A 16,592-nucleotide genomic window follows, 5' to 3' on the forward strand; every position below is an offset into this window, starting at 1 on the left:
TGTTGCAGTAATAACTAGCTGTTTTGTTGCAGTAATAACTAGCTGTTTTGTTGCAGTAATAACTAGCTGTTATGCTGCAGTAATAACTAGCTGTTTTGTTGCAGTAATAACTAGCTGTTTTGTTGCAGTAATAACTAGCTGTTTTGTTGCAGTAATAACTAGCTGTTTTGTTGCAGTAATAACTAGCTGTTTTGCTGCAGTAATAACTAGCTGTTTTGTTGCCGTAATAGCTAGCTGTTTTTCTGCAGTAATAACTAGCTGTTTTTCTGCAGTAATAACTAGCTGTTTTTCTGCAGTAATAACTAGCTGTTTTGCTGCAGTAATAACTAGCTGTTTTGTTGCCGTAATAGCTAGCTGTTTTTCTGCAGTAATAACTAGCTGTTTTTCTGCAGTAATAACTAGCTGTTTTTCTGCAGTAATAACTAGCTGTTTTTCTGCAGTAATAACTAGCTGTTTTGTTGCAGTAATAACTAGCTGTTTTGCTGCAGTAATAACTAGCTGTTTTGCTGCAGTAATAACTAGCTGTTATGCTGCAGTAATAACTAGCTGTTTTGCTGCAGTAATTGCTAGCTGTTTTGCTGCAGTAATAACTAGCTGTTTTGTTGCAGTAATAACTAGCTGTTTTGCTGCAGTAATAACTAGCTGTTTTGTTGCAGTAATAACTAGCTGTTTTGCTGCAGTAATAACTAGCTGTTTTGTTGCAGTAATAACTAGCTGTTTTGTTGCAGTAATAACTAGCTGTTTTGTTGCAGTAATAACTAGCTGTTTTGTTGCAGTAATAACTAGCTGTTTTGTTGCAGTAATAACTAGCTGTTTTGTTGCAGTAATAACTAGCTGTTATGCTGCAGTAATAACTAGCTGTTTTGTTGCAGTAATAGCTAGCTGTTTTGTTGCAGTAATAGCTAGCTGTTTTGTTGCAGTAATAACTAGCTGTTTTGTTGCAGTAATAACTAGCTGTTTTGTTGCAGTAATAACTAGCTGTTTTGTTGCAGTAATAACTAGCTGTTTTGTTGCAGTAATAACTAGCTGTTTTGTTGCAGTAATAACTAGCTGTTTTGTTGCAGTAATAACTAGCTGTTTTGCTGCAGTAATAACTAGCTGTTTTGCTGCAGTAATAACTAGCTGTTTTGTTGCAGTAATAACTAGCTGTTTTGTTGCAGTAATAACTAGCTGTTTTGCTGCAGTAATAACTAGCTGTTTTGTTGCAGTAATAACTAGCTGTTTTGTTGCAGTAATAACTAGCTGTTTTGCTGCAGTAATAACTAGCTGTTTTGTTGCAGTAATAACTAGCTGTTTTGTTGCAGTAATAACTAGCTGTTTTGCTGCAGTAATAACTAGCTGTTTTGTTGCAGTAATAACTAGCTGTTTTTCTGCAGTAATAACTAGCTGTTTTGTTGCAGTAATAACTAGCTGTTTTGTTGCAGTAATAACTAGCTGTTTTGTTGCAGTAATAACTAGCTGTTTTGCTGCAGTAATAACTAGCTGTTTTGTTGCAGTAATAACTAGCTGTTTTGCTGCAGTAATAACTAGCTGTTTTGTTGCAGTAATAACTAGCTGTTTTGTTGCAGTAATAACTAGCTGTTTTGTTGCAGTAATAACTAGCTGTTTTGTTGCAGTAATAACTAGCTGTTTTGTTGCAGTAATAACTAGCTGTTTTGTTGCAGTAATAACTAGCTGTTTTGTTGCAGTAATAACTAGCTGTTTTGTTGCAGTAATAACTAGCTGTTTTGTTGCAGTAATAACTAGCTGTTTTGTTGCAGTAATAACTAGCTGTTTTGTTGCAGTAATAACTAGCTGTTTTGTTGCAGTAATAACTAGCTGTTTTGCTGCAGTAATAACTAGCTGTTTTGCTGCAGTAATAACTAGCTGTTTTGTTGCAGTAATAACTAGCTGTTTTGTTGCAGTAATAACTAGCTGTTTTGTTGCAGTAATAACTAGCTGTTTTGCTGCAGTAATAACTAGCTGTTTTGTTGCAGTAATAACTAGCTGTTTTGTTGCAGTAATAACTAGCTGTTTTGTTGCAGTAATAACTAGCTGTTTTGCTGCAGTAATAACTAGCTGTTTTGCTGCAGTAATAACTAGCTGTTTTGTTGCAGTAATAACTAGCTGTTTTGTTGCAGTAATAACTAGCTGTTTTGTTGCAGTAATAACTAGCTGTTTTGTTGCCGTAATAACTAGCTGTTTTGTTGCCGTAATAACTAGCTGTTTTGCTGCAGTAATAACTAGCTGTTTTGTTGCAGTAATAACTAGCTGTTTTGTTGCAGTAATAACTAGCTGTTTTGCTGCAGTAATAACTAGCTGTTTTGCTGCAGTAATAACTAGCTGTTTTGCTGCAGTAATAACTAGCTGTTTTGTTGCAGTAATAACTAGCTGTTTTGTTGCAGTAATAACTAGCTGTTTTGTTGCAGTAATAACTAGCTGTTTTGTTGCCGTAATAACTAGCTGTTTTGCTGCAGTAATAACTAGCTGTTTTGTTGCAGTAATAACTAGCTGTTTTGCTGCAGTAATAACTAGCTGTTTTGTTGCAGTAATAACTAGCTGTTTTGCTGCAGTAATAACTAGCTGTTTTGCTGCAGTAATAACTAGCTGTTTTGTTGCCGTAATAACTAGCTGTTTTGCTGCAGTAATAACTAGCTGTTATGCTGCAGTAATAACTAGCTGTTTTGCTGCAGTAATAACTAGCTGTTTTTCTGCAGTAATAACTAGCTGTTTTTCTGCAGTAATAACTAGCTGTTTTGTTGCAGTAATAACTAGCTGTTTTGCTGCAGTAATAACTAGCTGTTTTGTTGCAGTAATAACTAGCTGTTTTGCTGCAGTAATAACTAGCTGTTTTGTTGCAGTAATAACTAGCTGTTTTGTTGCAGTAATAACTAGCTGTTTTGCTGCAGTAATAACTAGCTGTTTTGCTGCAGTAATAACTAGCTGTTTTTCTGCAGTAATAACTAGCTGTTTTGTTGCAGTAATAACTAGCTGTTTTGCTGCAGTAATAACTAGCTGTTATGCTGCAGTAATAACTAGCTGTTTTGCTGCAGTAATAACTAGCTGTTTTGCTGCAGTAATAACTAGCTGTTTTTCTGCAGTAATAACTAGCTGTTTTGTTGCAGTAATAACTAGCTGTTTTGCTGCAGTAATAACTAGCTGTTTTGCTGCAGTAATAACTAGCTGTTTTGTTGCAGTAATAACTAGCTGTTATGCTGCAGTAATAACTAGCTGTTTTGTTGCAGTAATAACTAGCTGTTTTGCTGCAGTAATAACTAGCTGTTTTGTTGCAGTAATAACTAGCTGTTTTGTTGCAGTAATAACTAGCTGTTTTGTTGCAGTAATAACTAGCTGTTTTGCTGCAGTAATAACTAGCTGTTTTGTTGCAGTAATAACTAGCTGTTTTGCTGCAGTAATAACTAGCTGTTTTGTTGCAGTAATAACTAGCTGTTTTGTTGCAGTAATAACTAGCTGTTTTGTTGCAGTAATAACTAGCTGTTTTGTTGCAGTAATAACTAGCTGTTTTGTTGCCGTAATAACTAGCTGTTTTGTTGCAGTAATAACTAGCTGTTTTGTTGCAGTAATAACTAGCTGTTTTGCTGCAGTAATAACTAGCTGTTTTGTTGCAGTAATAACTAGCTGTTTTGTTGCAGTAATAACTAGCTGTTTTGCTGCAGTAATAACTAGCTGTTTTGTTGCAGTAATAACTAGCTGTTTTGTTGCAGTAATAACTAGCTGTTTTGTTGCAGTAATAACTAGCTGTTTTGTTGCAGTAATAACTAGCTGTTTTGTTGCAGTAATAACTAGCTGTTTTGTTGCAGTAATAACTAGCTGTTTTGTTGCAGTAATAACTAGCTGTTTTGTTGCAGTAATAACTAGCTGTTTTGTTGCAGTAATAACTAGCTGTTTTGCTGCAGTAATAACTAGCTGTTTTGTTGCAGTAATAACTAGCTGTTTTGTTGCAGTAATAACTAGCTGTTTTGTTGCAGTAATAACTAGCTGTTTTGTTGCAGTAATAACTAGCTGTTTTGTTGCAGTAATAACTAGCTGTTTTGTTGCAGTAATAACTAGCTGTTTTGTTGCAGTAATAACTAGCTGTTTTGTTGCAGTAATAACTAGCTGTTTTGTTGCAGTAATAACTAGCTGTTTTGCTGCAGTAATAACTAGCTGTTTTGTTGCAGTAATAACTAGCTGTTTTGTTGCAGTAATAACTAGCTGTTTTGTTGCCGTAATAACTAGCTGTTTTGTTGCCGTAATAACTAGCTGTTTTGTTGCAGTAATAACTAGCTGTTTTGTTGCAGTAATAACTAGCTGTTTTGCTGCAGTAATAACTAGCTGTTTTGCTGCAGTAATAACTAGCTGTTTTGTTGCAGTAATAACTAGCTGTTTTGTTGCAGTAATAACTAGCTGTTTTGTTGCAGTAATAACTAGCTGTTTTGTTGCAGTAATAACTAGCTGTTATGCTGCAGTAATAACTAGCTGTTTTGCTGCAGTAATAACTAGCTGTTTTGCTGCAGTAATAACTAGCTGTTTTGTTGCAGTAATAACTAGCTGTTATGCTGCAGTAATAACTAGCTGTTTTGTTGCAGTAATAACTAGCTGTTTTGTTGCAGTAATAACTAGCTGTTTTGTTGCAGTAATAACTAGCTGTTTTGTTGCAGTAATAACTAGCTGTTTTGTTGCCGTAATAACTAGCTGTTTTGTTGCAGTAATAACTAGCTGTTTTGTTGCAGTAATAACTAGCTGTTTTGCTGCAGTAATAACTAGCTGTTTTGCTGCAGTAATAACTAGCTGTTTTGTTGCAGTAATAACTAGCTGTTTTGTTGCAGTAATAACTAGCTGTTTTGTTGCAGTAATAACTAGCTGTTTTGTTGCAGTAATAACTAGCTGTTATGCTGCAGTAATAACTAGCTGTTTTGCTGCAGTAATAACTAGCTGTTTTGCTGCAGTAATAACTAGCTGTTTTGTTGCAGTAATAACTAGCTGTTATGCTGCAGTAATAACTAGCTGTTTTGTTGCAGTAATAACTAGCTGTTGTGCTGCAGTAATAACTAGCTGTTTTGTTGCAGTAATAACTAGCTGTTTTGCTGCAGTAATAACTAGCTGTTTTGCTGCAGTAATAACTAGCTGTTTTGTTGCAGTAATAACTAGCTGTTATGCTGCAGTAATAGCTAGCTGTTTTGCTGCAGTAATAACTAGCTGTTTTGTTGCAGTAATAACTAGCTGTTTTGCTGCAGTAATAACTAGCTGTTTTGCTGCAGTAATAACTAGCTGTTTTGCTGCAGTAATAGCTAGCTGTTTTGCTGCAGTAATAACTAGCTGTTTTGCTGCAGTAATAACTAGCTGTTTTGCTGCAGTAATAGCTAGCTGTTTTGCTGCAGTAATAGCTAGCCTAGCTTGTTGATATTTCTCTGACCAGTTGCAAAGCGTGTAACTTTTCTGGTGAATGTACTTCATGAAACTTGTTTGCTACAACACAGCAGTAAGCGCCTCAGACCGCTGGCCACTCGGACCGCTGGCCACTAGGGAGGCCCTGGGCTGGTCTTTTTGATCTAAATGTCTCGTCTTCAATCAGCTACAACATTGTGAAACAGTCTGGTTGTGTCTCGTCTCACGTGGGCTGTTGTATCTGAACCAGGCTTCAGTCTCACCTGTGTGCGGTCAGGCTCTCCCAGAAGGTGATGGTGCCGTCAGTGCCCCTGGTCATCACCCAGGTGTGTGCCAGGCCCTTGGGCTTAGTGCCAACACACACGTAGGCATCCAGGCCGAAGCCCAGCAACAGACTGCACAGCAGGGTGGCATGGTCCTCACAGTCGCCCTGGAAACACACAACCAATCAGATCAGAGAGATGTCACAATCGCCCTGGAAACACCAAAAACATCATGTCTCAGTTCCTAACTCTAACAGGGCTGGTCATCATGTCTCAGTTCCTAACTCTAACAGGGCTGGTCATCATGTCTCAGTTCCTAACTCTAACAGGGCTGGTCATCATGTCTCAGTTCCTAACTCTAACAGGGCTGGTCATCATGTCTCAGTTCCTAACTCTAACAGGGCTGGTCATCATGTCTCAGTTCCTAACTCTAACCTACAGGGCTGGTCATCATGTCTCAGTTCCTAACTCTAACAGGGCTGGTCATCATGTCTCAGTTCCTGACTCTAACAGGGCTGGTCATCATGTCTCAGTTCCTAACTCTAACAGGGCTGGTCATCATGTCTCAGTTCCTAACTCTAACAGGGCTGGTCATCATGTCTCAGTTCCTAACTCTAACCTACAGGGCTGGTCATCATGTCTCAGTTCCTAACTCTAACAGGGCTGGTCATCATGTCTCAGTTCCTAACTCTAACAGGGCTGGTCATCATGTCTCAGTTCCTAACTCTAACAGGGCTGGTCATCATGTCTCAGTTCCTAACTCTAACAGGGCTGGTCATCATGTCTCAGTTCCTAACTCTAACAGGGCTGGTCATCATGTCTCAGTTCCTAACTCTAACAGGACTGGTCATCATGTCTCAGTTCCTAACTCTAACAGGGCTGGTCATCATGTCTCAGTTCCTAACTCTAACCTACAGGGCTGGTCATCATGTCTCAGTTCCTAACTCTAACAGGGCTGGTCATCATGTCTCAGTTCCTAACTCTAACCTACAGGGCTGGTCATCATGTCTCAGTTCCTAACTCTAACAGGGCTGGTCATCATGTCTCAGTTCCTAACTCTAACAGGGCTGGTCATCATGTCTCAGTTCCTAACTCTAACAGGACTGGTCATCATGTCTCAGTTCCTAACTCTAACAGGGCTGGTCATCATGTCTCAGTTCCTAACTCTAACAGGGCTGGTCATCATGTCTCAGTTCCTAACTCTAACAGGGCTGGTCATCATGTCTCAGTTCCTAACTCTAACAGGGCTGGTCATCATGTCTCAGTTCCTAACTCTAACAGGGCTGGTCATCATGTCTCAGTTCCTAACTCTAACCTACAGGGCTGGTCATCATGTCTCAGTTCCTAACTCTAATAGGGCTGGTCATCATGTCTCAGTTCCTGACTCTAACAGGGCTGGTCATCATGTCTCAGTTCCTAACTCTAACAGGGCTGGTCATCATGTCTCAGTTCCTAACTCTAACAGGGCTGGTCATCATGTCTCAGTTCCTAACTCTAACAGGGCTGGTCATCATGTCTCAGTTCCTAACTCTAACAGGGCTGGTCATCATGTCTCAGTTCCTAACTCTAACAGGGCTGGTCATCATGTCTCAGTTCCTAACTCTAACAGGGCTGGTCATCATGTCTCAGTTCCTAACTCTAACAGGGCTGGTCATCATGTCTCAGTTCCTAACTCTAACCTACAGGGCTGGTCATCATGTCTCAGTTCCTAACTCTAATAGGGCTGGTCATCATGTCTCAGTTCCTGACTCTAACAGGGCTGGTCATCATGTCTCAGTTCCTAACTCTAACAGGGCTGGTCATCATGTCTCAGTTCCTAACTCTAACAGGGCTGGTCATCATGTCTCAGTTCCTAACTCTAACCTACAGGGCTGGTCATCATGTCTCAGTTCCTAACTCTAACAGGGCTGGTCATCATGTCTCAGTTCCTAACTCTAACAGGGCTGGTCATCATGTCTCAGTTCCTAACTCTAACAGGGCTGGTCATCATGTCTCAGTTCCTAACTCTAACAGGGCTGGTCATCATGTCTCAGTTCCTAACTCTAACAGGGCTGGTCATCATGTCTCAGTTCCTAACTCTAACAGGACTGGTCATCATGTCTCAGTTCCTAACTCTAACAGGGCTGGTCATCATGTCTCAGTTCCTAACTCTAACCTACAGGGCTGGTCATCATGTCTCAGTTCCTAACTCTAACAGGGCTGGTCATCATGTCTCAGTTCCTAACTCCAACCTACAGGGCTGGTCATCATGTCTCAGTTCCTAACTCTAACAGGGCTGGTCATCATGTCTCAGTTCCTAACTCTAACAGGGCTGGTCATCATGTCTCAGTTCCTAACTCTAACAGGACTGGTCATCATGTCTCAGTTCCTAACTCTAACAGGGCTGGTCATCATGTCTCAGTTCCTAACTCTAACCTACAGGGCTGGTCATCATGTCTCAGTTCCTAACTCTAACAGGGCTGGTCATCATGTCTCAGTTCCTAACTCTAACCTACAGGGCTGGTCATCATGTCTCAGTTCCTAACTCTAACAGGGCTGGTCATCATGTCTCAGTTCCTAACTCTAACAGGACTGGTAATCATGTCTCAGTTCCTAACTCTAACAGGGCTGGTCATCATGTCTCAGTTCCTAACTCTAACAGGGCTGGTCATCATGTCTCAGTTCCTAACTCTAACAGGGCTGGTCATCATGTCTCAGTTCCTAACTCTAACCTACAGGACTGGTCATCATGTCTCAGTTCCTAACTCTAACAGGGCTGGTCATCATGTCTCAGTTCCTAACTCTAACAGGACTGGTCATCATGTCTCAGTTCCTAACTCTAACAGGGCTGGTCATCATGTCTCAGTTCCTAACTCTAACAGGACTGGTCATCATGTCTCAGTTCCTAACTCTAACAGGGCTGGTCATCATGTCTCAGTTCCTAACTCTAACAGGGCTGGTCATCATGTCTCAGTTCCTAACTCTAACAGGGCTGGTCATCATGTCTCAGTTCTTAACTCTAACAGGACTGGTCATCATGTCTCAGTTCCTAACTCTAACAGGGCTGGTCATCATGTCTCAGTCCCTAACTCTAACAGGGCTGGTCATCATGTCTCAGTTCCTAACTCTAACAGGGCTGGTCATCATGTCTCAGTTCCTAACTCTAACAGGACTGGTCATCATGTCTCAGTTCCTAACTCTAACAGGACTGGTCATCATGTCTCAGTTCCTAACTCTAACAGGGCTGGTCATCATGTCTCAGTTCCTAACTCTAACAGGGCTGGTCATCATGTCTCAGTTCCTAACTCTAACAGGACTGGTCATCATGTCTCAGTTCCTAACTCTAACAGGGCTGGTCATCATGTCTCAGTTCCTAACTCTAACAGGGCTGGTCATCATGTCTCAGTTCCTAACTCTAACAGGACTGGTCATCATGTCTCAGTTCCTAACTCTAACAGGACTGGTCATCATGTCTCAGTTCCTAACTCTAACAGGGCTGGTCATCATGTCTCAGTTCCTAACTCTAACCTACAGGGCTGGTCATCATGTCTCAGTTCCTAACTCTAACAGGGCTGGTCATCATGTCTCAGTTCCTAACTCTAACAGGGCTGGTCATCATGTCTCAGTTCCTAACTCTAACAGGGCTGGTCATCATGTCTCAGTTCCTAACTCTAACAGGGCTGGTCATCATGTCTCAGTTCCTAACTCTAACAGGACTGGTCATCATGTCTCAGTTCCTAACTCTAACAGGACTGGTCATCATGTCTCAGTTCCTAACTCTAACAGGGCTGGTCATCATGTCTCAGTTCCTAACTCTAACCTACAGGACTGGTCATCATGTCTCAGTTCCTAACTCTAACAGGGCTGGTCATCATGTCTCAGTTCCTAACTCTAACAGGACTGGTCATCATGTCTCAGTTCCTAACTCTAACAGGACTGGTCATCATGTCTCAGTTCCTAACTCTAACAGGACTGGTCATCATGTCTCAGTTCCTAACTCTAACAGGACTGGTCATCATGTCTCAGTTCCTAACTCTAACAGGGCTGGTCATCATGTCTCAGTTCCTAACTCTAACAGGACTGGTCATCATGTCTCAGTTCCTAACTCTAACAGGGCTGGTCATCATGTCTCAGTTCCTAACTCTAACAGGGCTGGTCATCATGTCTCAGTTCCTAACTCTAACAGGACTGGTCATCATGTCTCAGTTCCTAACTCTAACAGGACTGGTCATCATGTCTCAGTTCCTAACTCTAACAGGGCTGGTCATCATGTCTCAGTTCCTAACTCTAACAGGGCTGGTCATCATGTCTCAGTTCCTAACTCTAACAGGACTGGTCATCATGTCTCAGTTCCTAACTCTAACAGGGCTGGTCATCATGTCTCAGTTCCTAACTCTAACAGGACTGGTCATCATGTCTCAGTTCCTAACTCTAACAGGGCTGGTCATCATGTCTCAGTTCCTAACTCTAACAGGGCTGGTCATCATGTCTCAGTTCCTAACTCTAACAGGACTGGTCATCATGTCTCAGTTCCTAACTCTAACAGGGCTGGTCATCATGTCTCAGTTCCTAACTCTAACAGGGCTGGTCATCATGTCTCAGTTCCTAACTCTAACAGGGCTGGTCATCATGTCTCAGTTCCTAACTCTAACAGGGCTGGTCATCATGTCTCAGTTCAGTAATGTGGACTGTACTGTAGAGGGAGGACTGATGTAATGTGGACTGTACTGTAGAGGGAGGACTGATGTAATGTGGACTGTACTGTAGAGGGAGGACTGATGTAATGTGGACTGTACTCTACTGTAGAGGGAGGACTGATGTAATGTGGACTCTACTGTAGAGGGAGGACTGATGTAATGTGTACTCTACTGTAGAGGGAGGACTGATGTAATGTGGACTGTACTGTAGAGGGAGGACTGATAAAATGTGGACTGTACTGTAGAGGGAGGACTGATGTAATGTGGACTCTACTGTAGAGGGAGGACTGATGTAATGTGGACTCTACTGTAGAGGGAGGACTGATCCATGTTTCCTGGAAGGGTAAAGAAGGAGGACAGTCGTGCAGAGCTGGAGACAGAGCAAGCAGGGACTGACCAAGCTAAATTAATTTCCCTGGAATGGAACCATCTGTGACAAAGACGACTTTGTGAGAGCTGTGTCTGCCATCGTAGAGGAGAGGAAGGGAGAGAGGAGAGAGGAGAGGAGGAAGAGAGGGGGAGGGGAGGATAGAAGAGGAGAGGATGGGAGAGAGGAGAGAGGAGGAAGAGAGGAGGAAGAGGGGAGGGGAGGAGGGGGAGAGGAGAGGATAGAAGAGAGGGGAGGGGGAGAGGGGAGAAGATGAGAGGAGGAGAGGGGGGAGAGGAGAGGATATAAGAGAGGGGAGGGGGAGAGGAGAGAAGAGAGGGGAGGAGAGGGGGGAGAGGAGAGGATAGAAGAGAGGGGAGGGGGAGAGGGGAGAAGAGAGGGGAGGAGAGGGGGGAGAGGAGAGGATAGAAGAGAGGGGAGGAGAGGGGGGAGAGGAGAGGATAGAAGAGAGGGGAGGGGGAGAGGGGAGAAGAGAGGGGAGGAGAGGGGGGAGAGGAGAGGATAGAAGAGAGGGGAGGGGGAGAGGGGAGGGGGAGAGGAGAGAAGAGAGGGGAGGAGAGGGGGGAGAGGAGAGGATAGAAGAGAGGGGAGGGGGAGAGGGGAGAAGAGAGGGGAGGAGAGGGGGGAGAGGAGAGGATAGAAGAGAGGGGAGGGGGAGAGGGGAGAAGAGAGGGGAGGAGAGGGGGGAGAGGAGAGGATAGAAGAGAGGGGAGGGGGAGAGGGGAGGGGGAGAGGAGAGAAGAGAGGGGAGGAGAGGGGGGAGAGGAGAGGATAGAAGAGGAGACGAGGCATTTGTTCATTCTGCTGCACTGGGGAAATCCCAGAACCGTCCATCAGGATATAAATACATCTTCTCATAATAGACAGTTTAACCGTTTCATAAATCAATTATTTTACAATTCCCCCACTGAGGATTAGAACACAGAGAGAGATGAGTTCTCAGAGGTTAAACACTTAATAGTATTACAGCTGTCTAAATGATTCAGGCTCTGTGTGTGTGTGTGTGTGGTGTGTGGTGTGTGGTGTGTGGTGTGTGTGGTGTGTGGTGTGTGTGTGTGTGTGGTGTGTGGTGTGTGTGGTGTGTGGTGTGTGGTGTGTGGTGTGTGTGTGTGTGTGGTGTGTGTGTGTGGTGTGTGGTGTGTGTGTGTGTGGTTCAGAACAGAGCCAGTCCTCACCTTGTTTCTACAGAGGAAGGCGAGAAGGGAGCACCACTGCTCCTGTTTGCCCCCTCCTCCCACCACGGGGGCTTTCTCCAGGCCCAGCAGGCTAACGAAGCGGGCCGCCTGACGGGGACTCTCCAGGAGACGACCAGCACGCAGGACACGCACGTAGGAACACACCGGCCTGTTGACGCCGTTCTCATCCTGCAAGCAACACAGCAAAGTTCAAATACAGCCCAGCTAACACACAGCAAAGTTCAAATACAGCCCAGCTAACACACAGCAAAGTTCAAATACAGCCCAGCTAACACACAGCAAAGTTCAAATACAGCCCAGCTAACACACAGCAAAGTTCAAATACAGCCCAGCTAACACACAGCAAAGTTCAAATACAGCCCAGCTAACACACAGCAAAGTTCAAATACAGCCCAGCTAACACACAGCAAAGTTCAAATACAGCCCAGCTAACACACAGCAAAGTTCAAATACAGCCCAGCTAACACACAGCAAAGTTCAAATACAGCCCAGCTAACACACAGCAAAGTTCAAATACAGCCCAGCTAACACACAGCAAAGTTCAAATACAGCCCAGCTAACACACAGCAAAGTTCAAATACAGCCCAGCTAACACACAGCAAAGTTCAAATACAGCCCAGCTAACACACAGCAAAGTTCAAATACAGCCCAGCTAACACACAGCAAAGTTCAAATACAGCCCAGCTAACACACAGCAAAGTTCAAATACAGCCCAGCTAACACACAGCAAAGTTCAAATACAGCCCAGCTAACACACAGCAAAGTTCAAATACAGCCCAGCTAACACACAGCAAAGTTCAAATACAGCCCAGCTAACACACAGCAAAGTTCAAATACAGCCCAGCTAACACACAGCAAAGTTCAAATACAGCCCAGCTAACACACAGCAAAGTTCAAATACAGCCCAGCTAACACACAGCAAAGTTCAAATACAGCCCAGCTAACACACAGCAAAGTTCAAATACAGCCCAGCTAACACACAGCAAAGTTCAAATACAGCCCAGCTAACACACAGCAAAGCTACCGCCCAGCACGGCTAACATGGCTAAAACCCGGCACGGCTAACACACTGGCCGGTTGACACCCAGCACAGCTAACACCCGGCACGGCTAACACCCGGCACGGCTAACCCCCAGCACGGCTAACGCACTGGTCGGTTGACACCATTCTCAACACACACACCAATGTTTTTGAATATTATTAAACACTAATACATCAGCATTATATTAAAACACAAGTATTACAACTAAAACATTGTGAGGAACCTGAGCAAAGATCTTGACCAGTTTGGACTGGTTTGTCTGTCTGATCTCTAGAAACTCTCTCCACCACTGTTTAGCGTAAACCAGAAACAGCCTCTCCTTCTCCGCCGTCTTCTGCCGCTCCAGGGATTGCTGCAGATAACAAACACCAGGAACAACCATTATCGACGGCTGCCTCTTAGGGAGGAACAACATCAGATGTCAGTGAATCGTAGCGTGACAACATGACAGAGCATAGCAGCATTACGACCAGTCTCTGACCTGGGTGGTGATGATGTCAGGTGACAGGATCTCTGACAGAGGAGGGTACAGTTCAAGACTCATGTTGAGTACACCAGCCGTCACCTTACACTCACTACCTGTTAGGATACAGAGGAGACATACTGAACACCTGTTAGGACAGACCAGCTGTTACCTTACATTCACTACCTGTTAGGATACAGAGACATACTGAACACCTGTTAGGACAGACCAGCTGTTACCTTACATTCACTACCTGTTAGGACACAGAGACATACTGAACACCTGTTAGGACACAGAGACACACTGAACACCTGTTAGGACACAGAGACATACTGAACACCTGTTAGGACACAGAGACATACTGAACACCTGTTAGGACACAGAGACATACTGAACACCTGTTAGGACAGACCAGCTGTTACCTTACATTCACTACCTGTTAGGACACAGAGACATACTGAACACCTGTTAGGACAGACCAGCTGTTACCTTACATTCACTACCTGTTAGGATACAGAGACATACTGAACACCTGTTAGGACAGACCAGCTGTTACCTTACATTCACTACCTGTTAGGACACAGAGACATACTGAACACCTGTTAGGACAGACCAGCTGTTACCTTACATTCACTACCTGTTAGAATACAGAGGAGACATACTGAACACCTGTTAGGACAGACCAGCTGTTACCTTACATTCACTACCTGTTAGGATACAGAGACATACTGAACACCTGTTAGGACAGACCAGCTGTTACCTTACACTCACTACCTGTTAGGATACAGAGACATACTGAACACCTGTTAGGACAGACCAGCTGTTACCTTACACTCACTACCTGTTAGGATACAGAGACATACTGAACACCTGTTAGGACAGACCAGCTGTTACCTTACATTCACTACCTGTTAGAATACAGAGGAGACATACTGAACACCTGTTAGGACAGACCAGCTGTTACCTTACATTCACTACCTGTTAGGATACAGAGACATACTGAACACCTGTTAGGACAGACCAGCTGTTACCTTACATTCACTACCTGTTAGGATACAGAGACATACTGAACACCTGTTAGGACAGACCAGCTGTTACCTTACATTCACTACCTGTTAGAATACAGAGGAGACATACTGAACACCTGTTAGGACAGACCAGCTGTTACCTTACATTCACTACCTGTTAGGATACAGAGACATACTGAACACCTGTTAGGACAGACCAGCTGTTACCTTACATTCACTACCTGTTAGGATACAGAGACATACTGAACACCTGTTAGGACAGACCAGCTGTTACCTTACATTCACTACCTGTTAGGATACAGGAGACATCACATACTGAACACCTGTTAGGACAGACCAGAAACACCTTACATTCACTACCGACAGTTGGAACAGAACAGAAACCCAGAACAGCAGACAGACCAGTCACTACCTTACATTCACTACCAGTTGGAACAGAACAGAAACCCAGAACAGCAGACAGACCAGTCACTACCTTACATTCACTACCAGTTGGAACAGAACATAAACCCAGAACAGCAGACAGACCAGTCACTACCTTACATTCACTACCAGTTGGAACAGAACAGAAACCCAGAACAGCAGACAGACCAGTCACTACCTTACATTCACTACCAGTTGGAACAGAACAGAAACCCAGAACAGCAGACAGGATGTTTTCCCTCTCTTTAATCTTTAATTTCTATGTATTTAACTGGGTGTGTAAATCAGGCTAATTAATAGAAAATGCAGGTTAATTATCCTTCAGAAAATTAAACCTCAAATAGTTTAACCCCCCAGTGTCCCTACCGACTCCAAGCAGCTCTACAGCAATGCTGGTCTTCCCAGAGGGAGAGGAGAGGACGGTCCTCCAGTCCAGGAAGTAAGAGGAGACCAGGGTGGTTTCGCTGGACGTGTCTCTCTTTATCAACACCAGGTGGACCGGGTCACAGATAGACAACATCGTGGTGGAATCTGCCATCTTACTGCCATCGCCTGTAAGACACAGAGACAAAGGAAGGTCAGGAACAATAAGCCCCTCTTTCTGGTATTCTGGTATTACCCCCACTTTCTCATCAATTTCAATCTTGTCTCATCGCTGTAACTCCCCAACGGGCTCGGGAGACGAAGGTCGAGTCATGCGTCCTCTGAAACATGACCCGCCCGCCTAACCCAGAAGCCGCACCAATGTGTCGGAGTAAACACTGTTCAACTGACGACCGCAGTCAGCCTGCAGGCACCCGGCCCGCCACAAGGAGTCGCTAGAGTGGGATGAGCCAAGTATAGCCCCCCCCCGGCCAAACCCTCCCTAACCCAGACAACACTGGGCCAATTGTATGCCGCCCTATGGGACTCCCGATCACAGCCGGTTGTGATACAGCCCGGGATCGAACTCGGGTCTGTAGTGACACCTCTAGCACTCCTTGTGGCGACTCGTTGTGGCGATGCAGAGCCTTAGACCGCTGCGCCACTCAGGAGGCCCCGATACTTTTGTTGTTGTAGTGACAGGCTTATTGTTCCTGAGTAAACTCAATGCAGGCCTGTAAAACTAGCACTAAAATATACACCCACTATTGTACAATAAGGATCAATGAGAAGATAAATGAAAGGAGGCAATGTTGTTCCTATCCAAAGTAAACACTTGTGGAACAACAGGCAGGTGAAGTAAACAGGACTACTAGTAAACAGGCCAACTAAAGTAAACAGGACTACTAGTAAACAAAACTACTAGTAAACAGGTCAACTATAGTAAACATAACTACTAGTAAACAGGACTACTAGTAAACAGGACTACTAGTAAACAGGACTACTAGTAAACAGGACTACTAGTAAACAGGTCAACTAGTAAACAGGACTACTAGTAAACAGGCCAACTATAGTAAACAGGACTACTAGTAAACAGGCCAGCTATAGTAAACAGGACTACTAGTAAACAGGTCAACTATAGTAAACAGAACTACTAGTAAACAGGTCAACTATAGTAAACAGGACTACTAGTAAACAGGTCAACTAGTAAACAGGTCAACTAATATCAGGAAGTCAGGAAGTAAACCAGTCTGTACCCAGTCCCTCTCTGTGTATCTCCAGCAGGAAGCCAGTTGTGTAATATCAGGCAGTCAGGAAGTAAACCAGTCTGTACCCAGTCCCTCTCTGTGTATCTCCAGCAGGAAGCCAGTTGTGTAATATCAG

General features: G+C 43.7%; 1 protein-coding gene across 1 annotated transcript in view; it reads right to left on the minus strand.

Moving 5' to 3' along the window:
- The window catches only part of LOC129842495 (centrosomal protein of 76 kDa-like), a 42,018-nt gene that overhangs the window by 21,261 nt on the left and 4,165 nt on the right, over window positions 1–16,592 (minus strand). The window contains exons 5-9 of the mRNA XM_055911066.1: window positions 15,213–15,398; window positions 13,414–13,511; window positions 13,156–13,284; window positions 11,870–12,058; window positions 5,631–5,797 (exon numbers count right to left, since the gene is read on the minus strand). Coding sequence (XP_055767041.1) covers window positions 5,631–5,797; window positions 11,870–12,058; window positions 13,156–13,284; window positions 13,414–13,511; window positions 15,213–15,398 — 769 coding nt within the window. The remainder of the gene's footprint in view (window positions 1–5,630; window positions 5,798–11,869; window positions 12,059–13,155; window positions 13,285–13,413; window positions 13,512–15,212; window positions 15,399–16,592) is intronic.

Source organism: Salvelinus fontinalis, unplaced genomic scaffold (genome assembly GCF_029448725.1).
Source record: "Salvelinus fontinalis isolate EN_2023a unplaced genomic scaffold, ASM2944872v1 scaffold_0044, whole genome shotgun sequence".
In the NCBI taxonomy this organism is placed as follows: Eukaryota; Metazoa; Chordata; class Actinopteri; order Salmoniformes; family Salmonidae; genus Salvelinus; species Salvelinus fontinalis.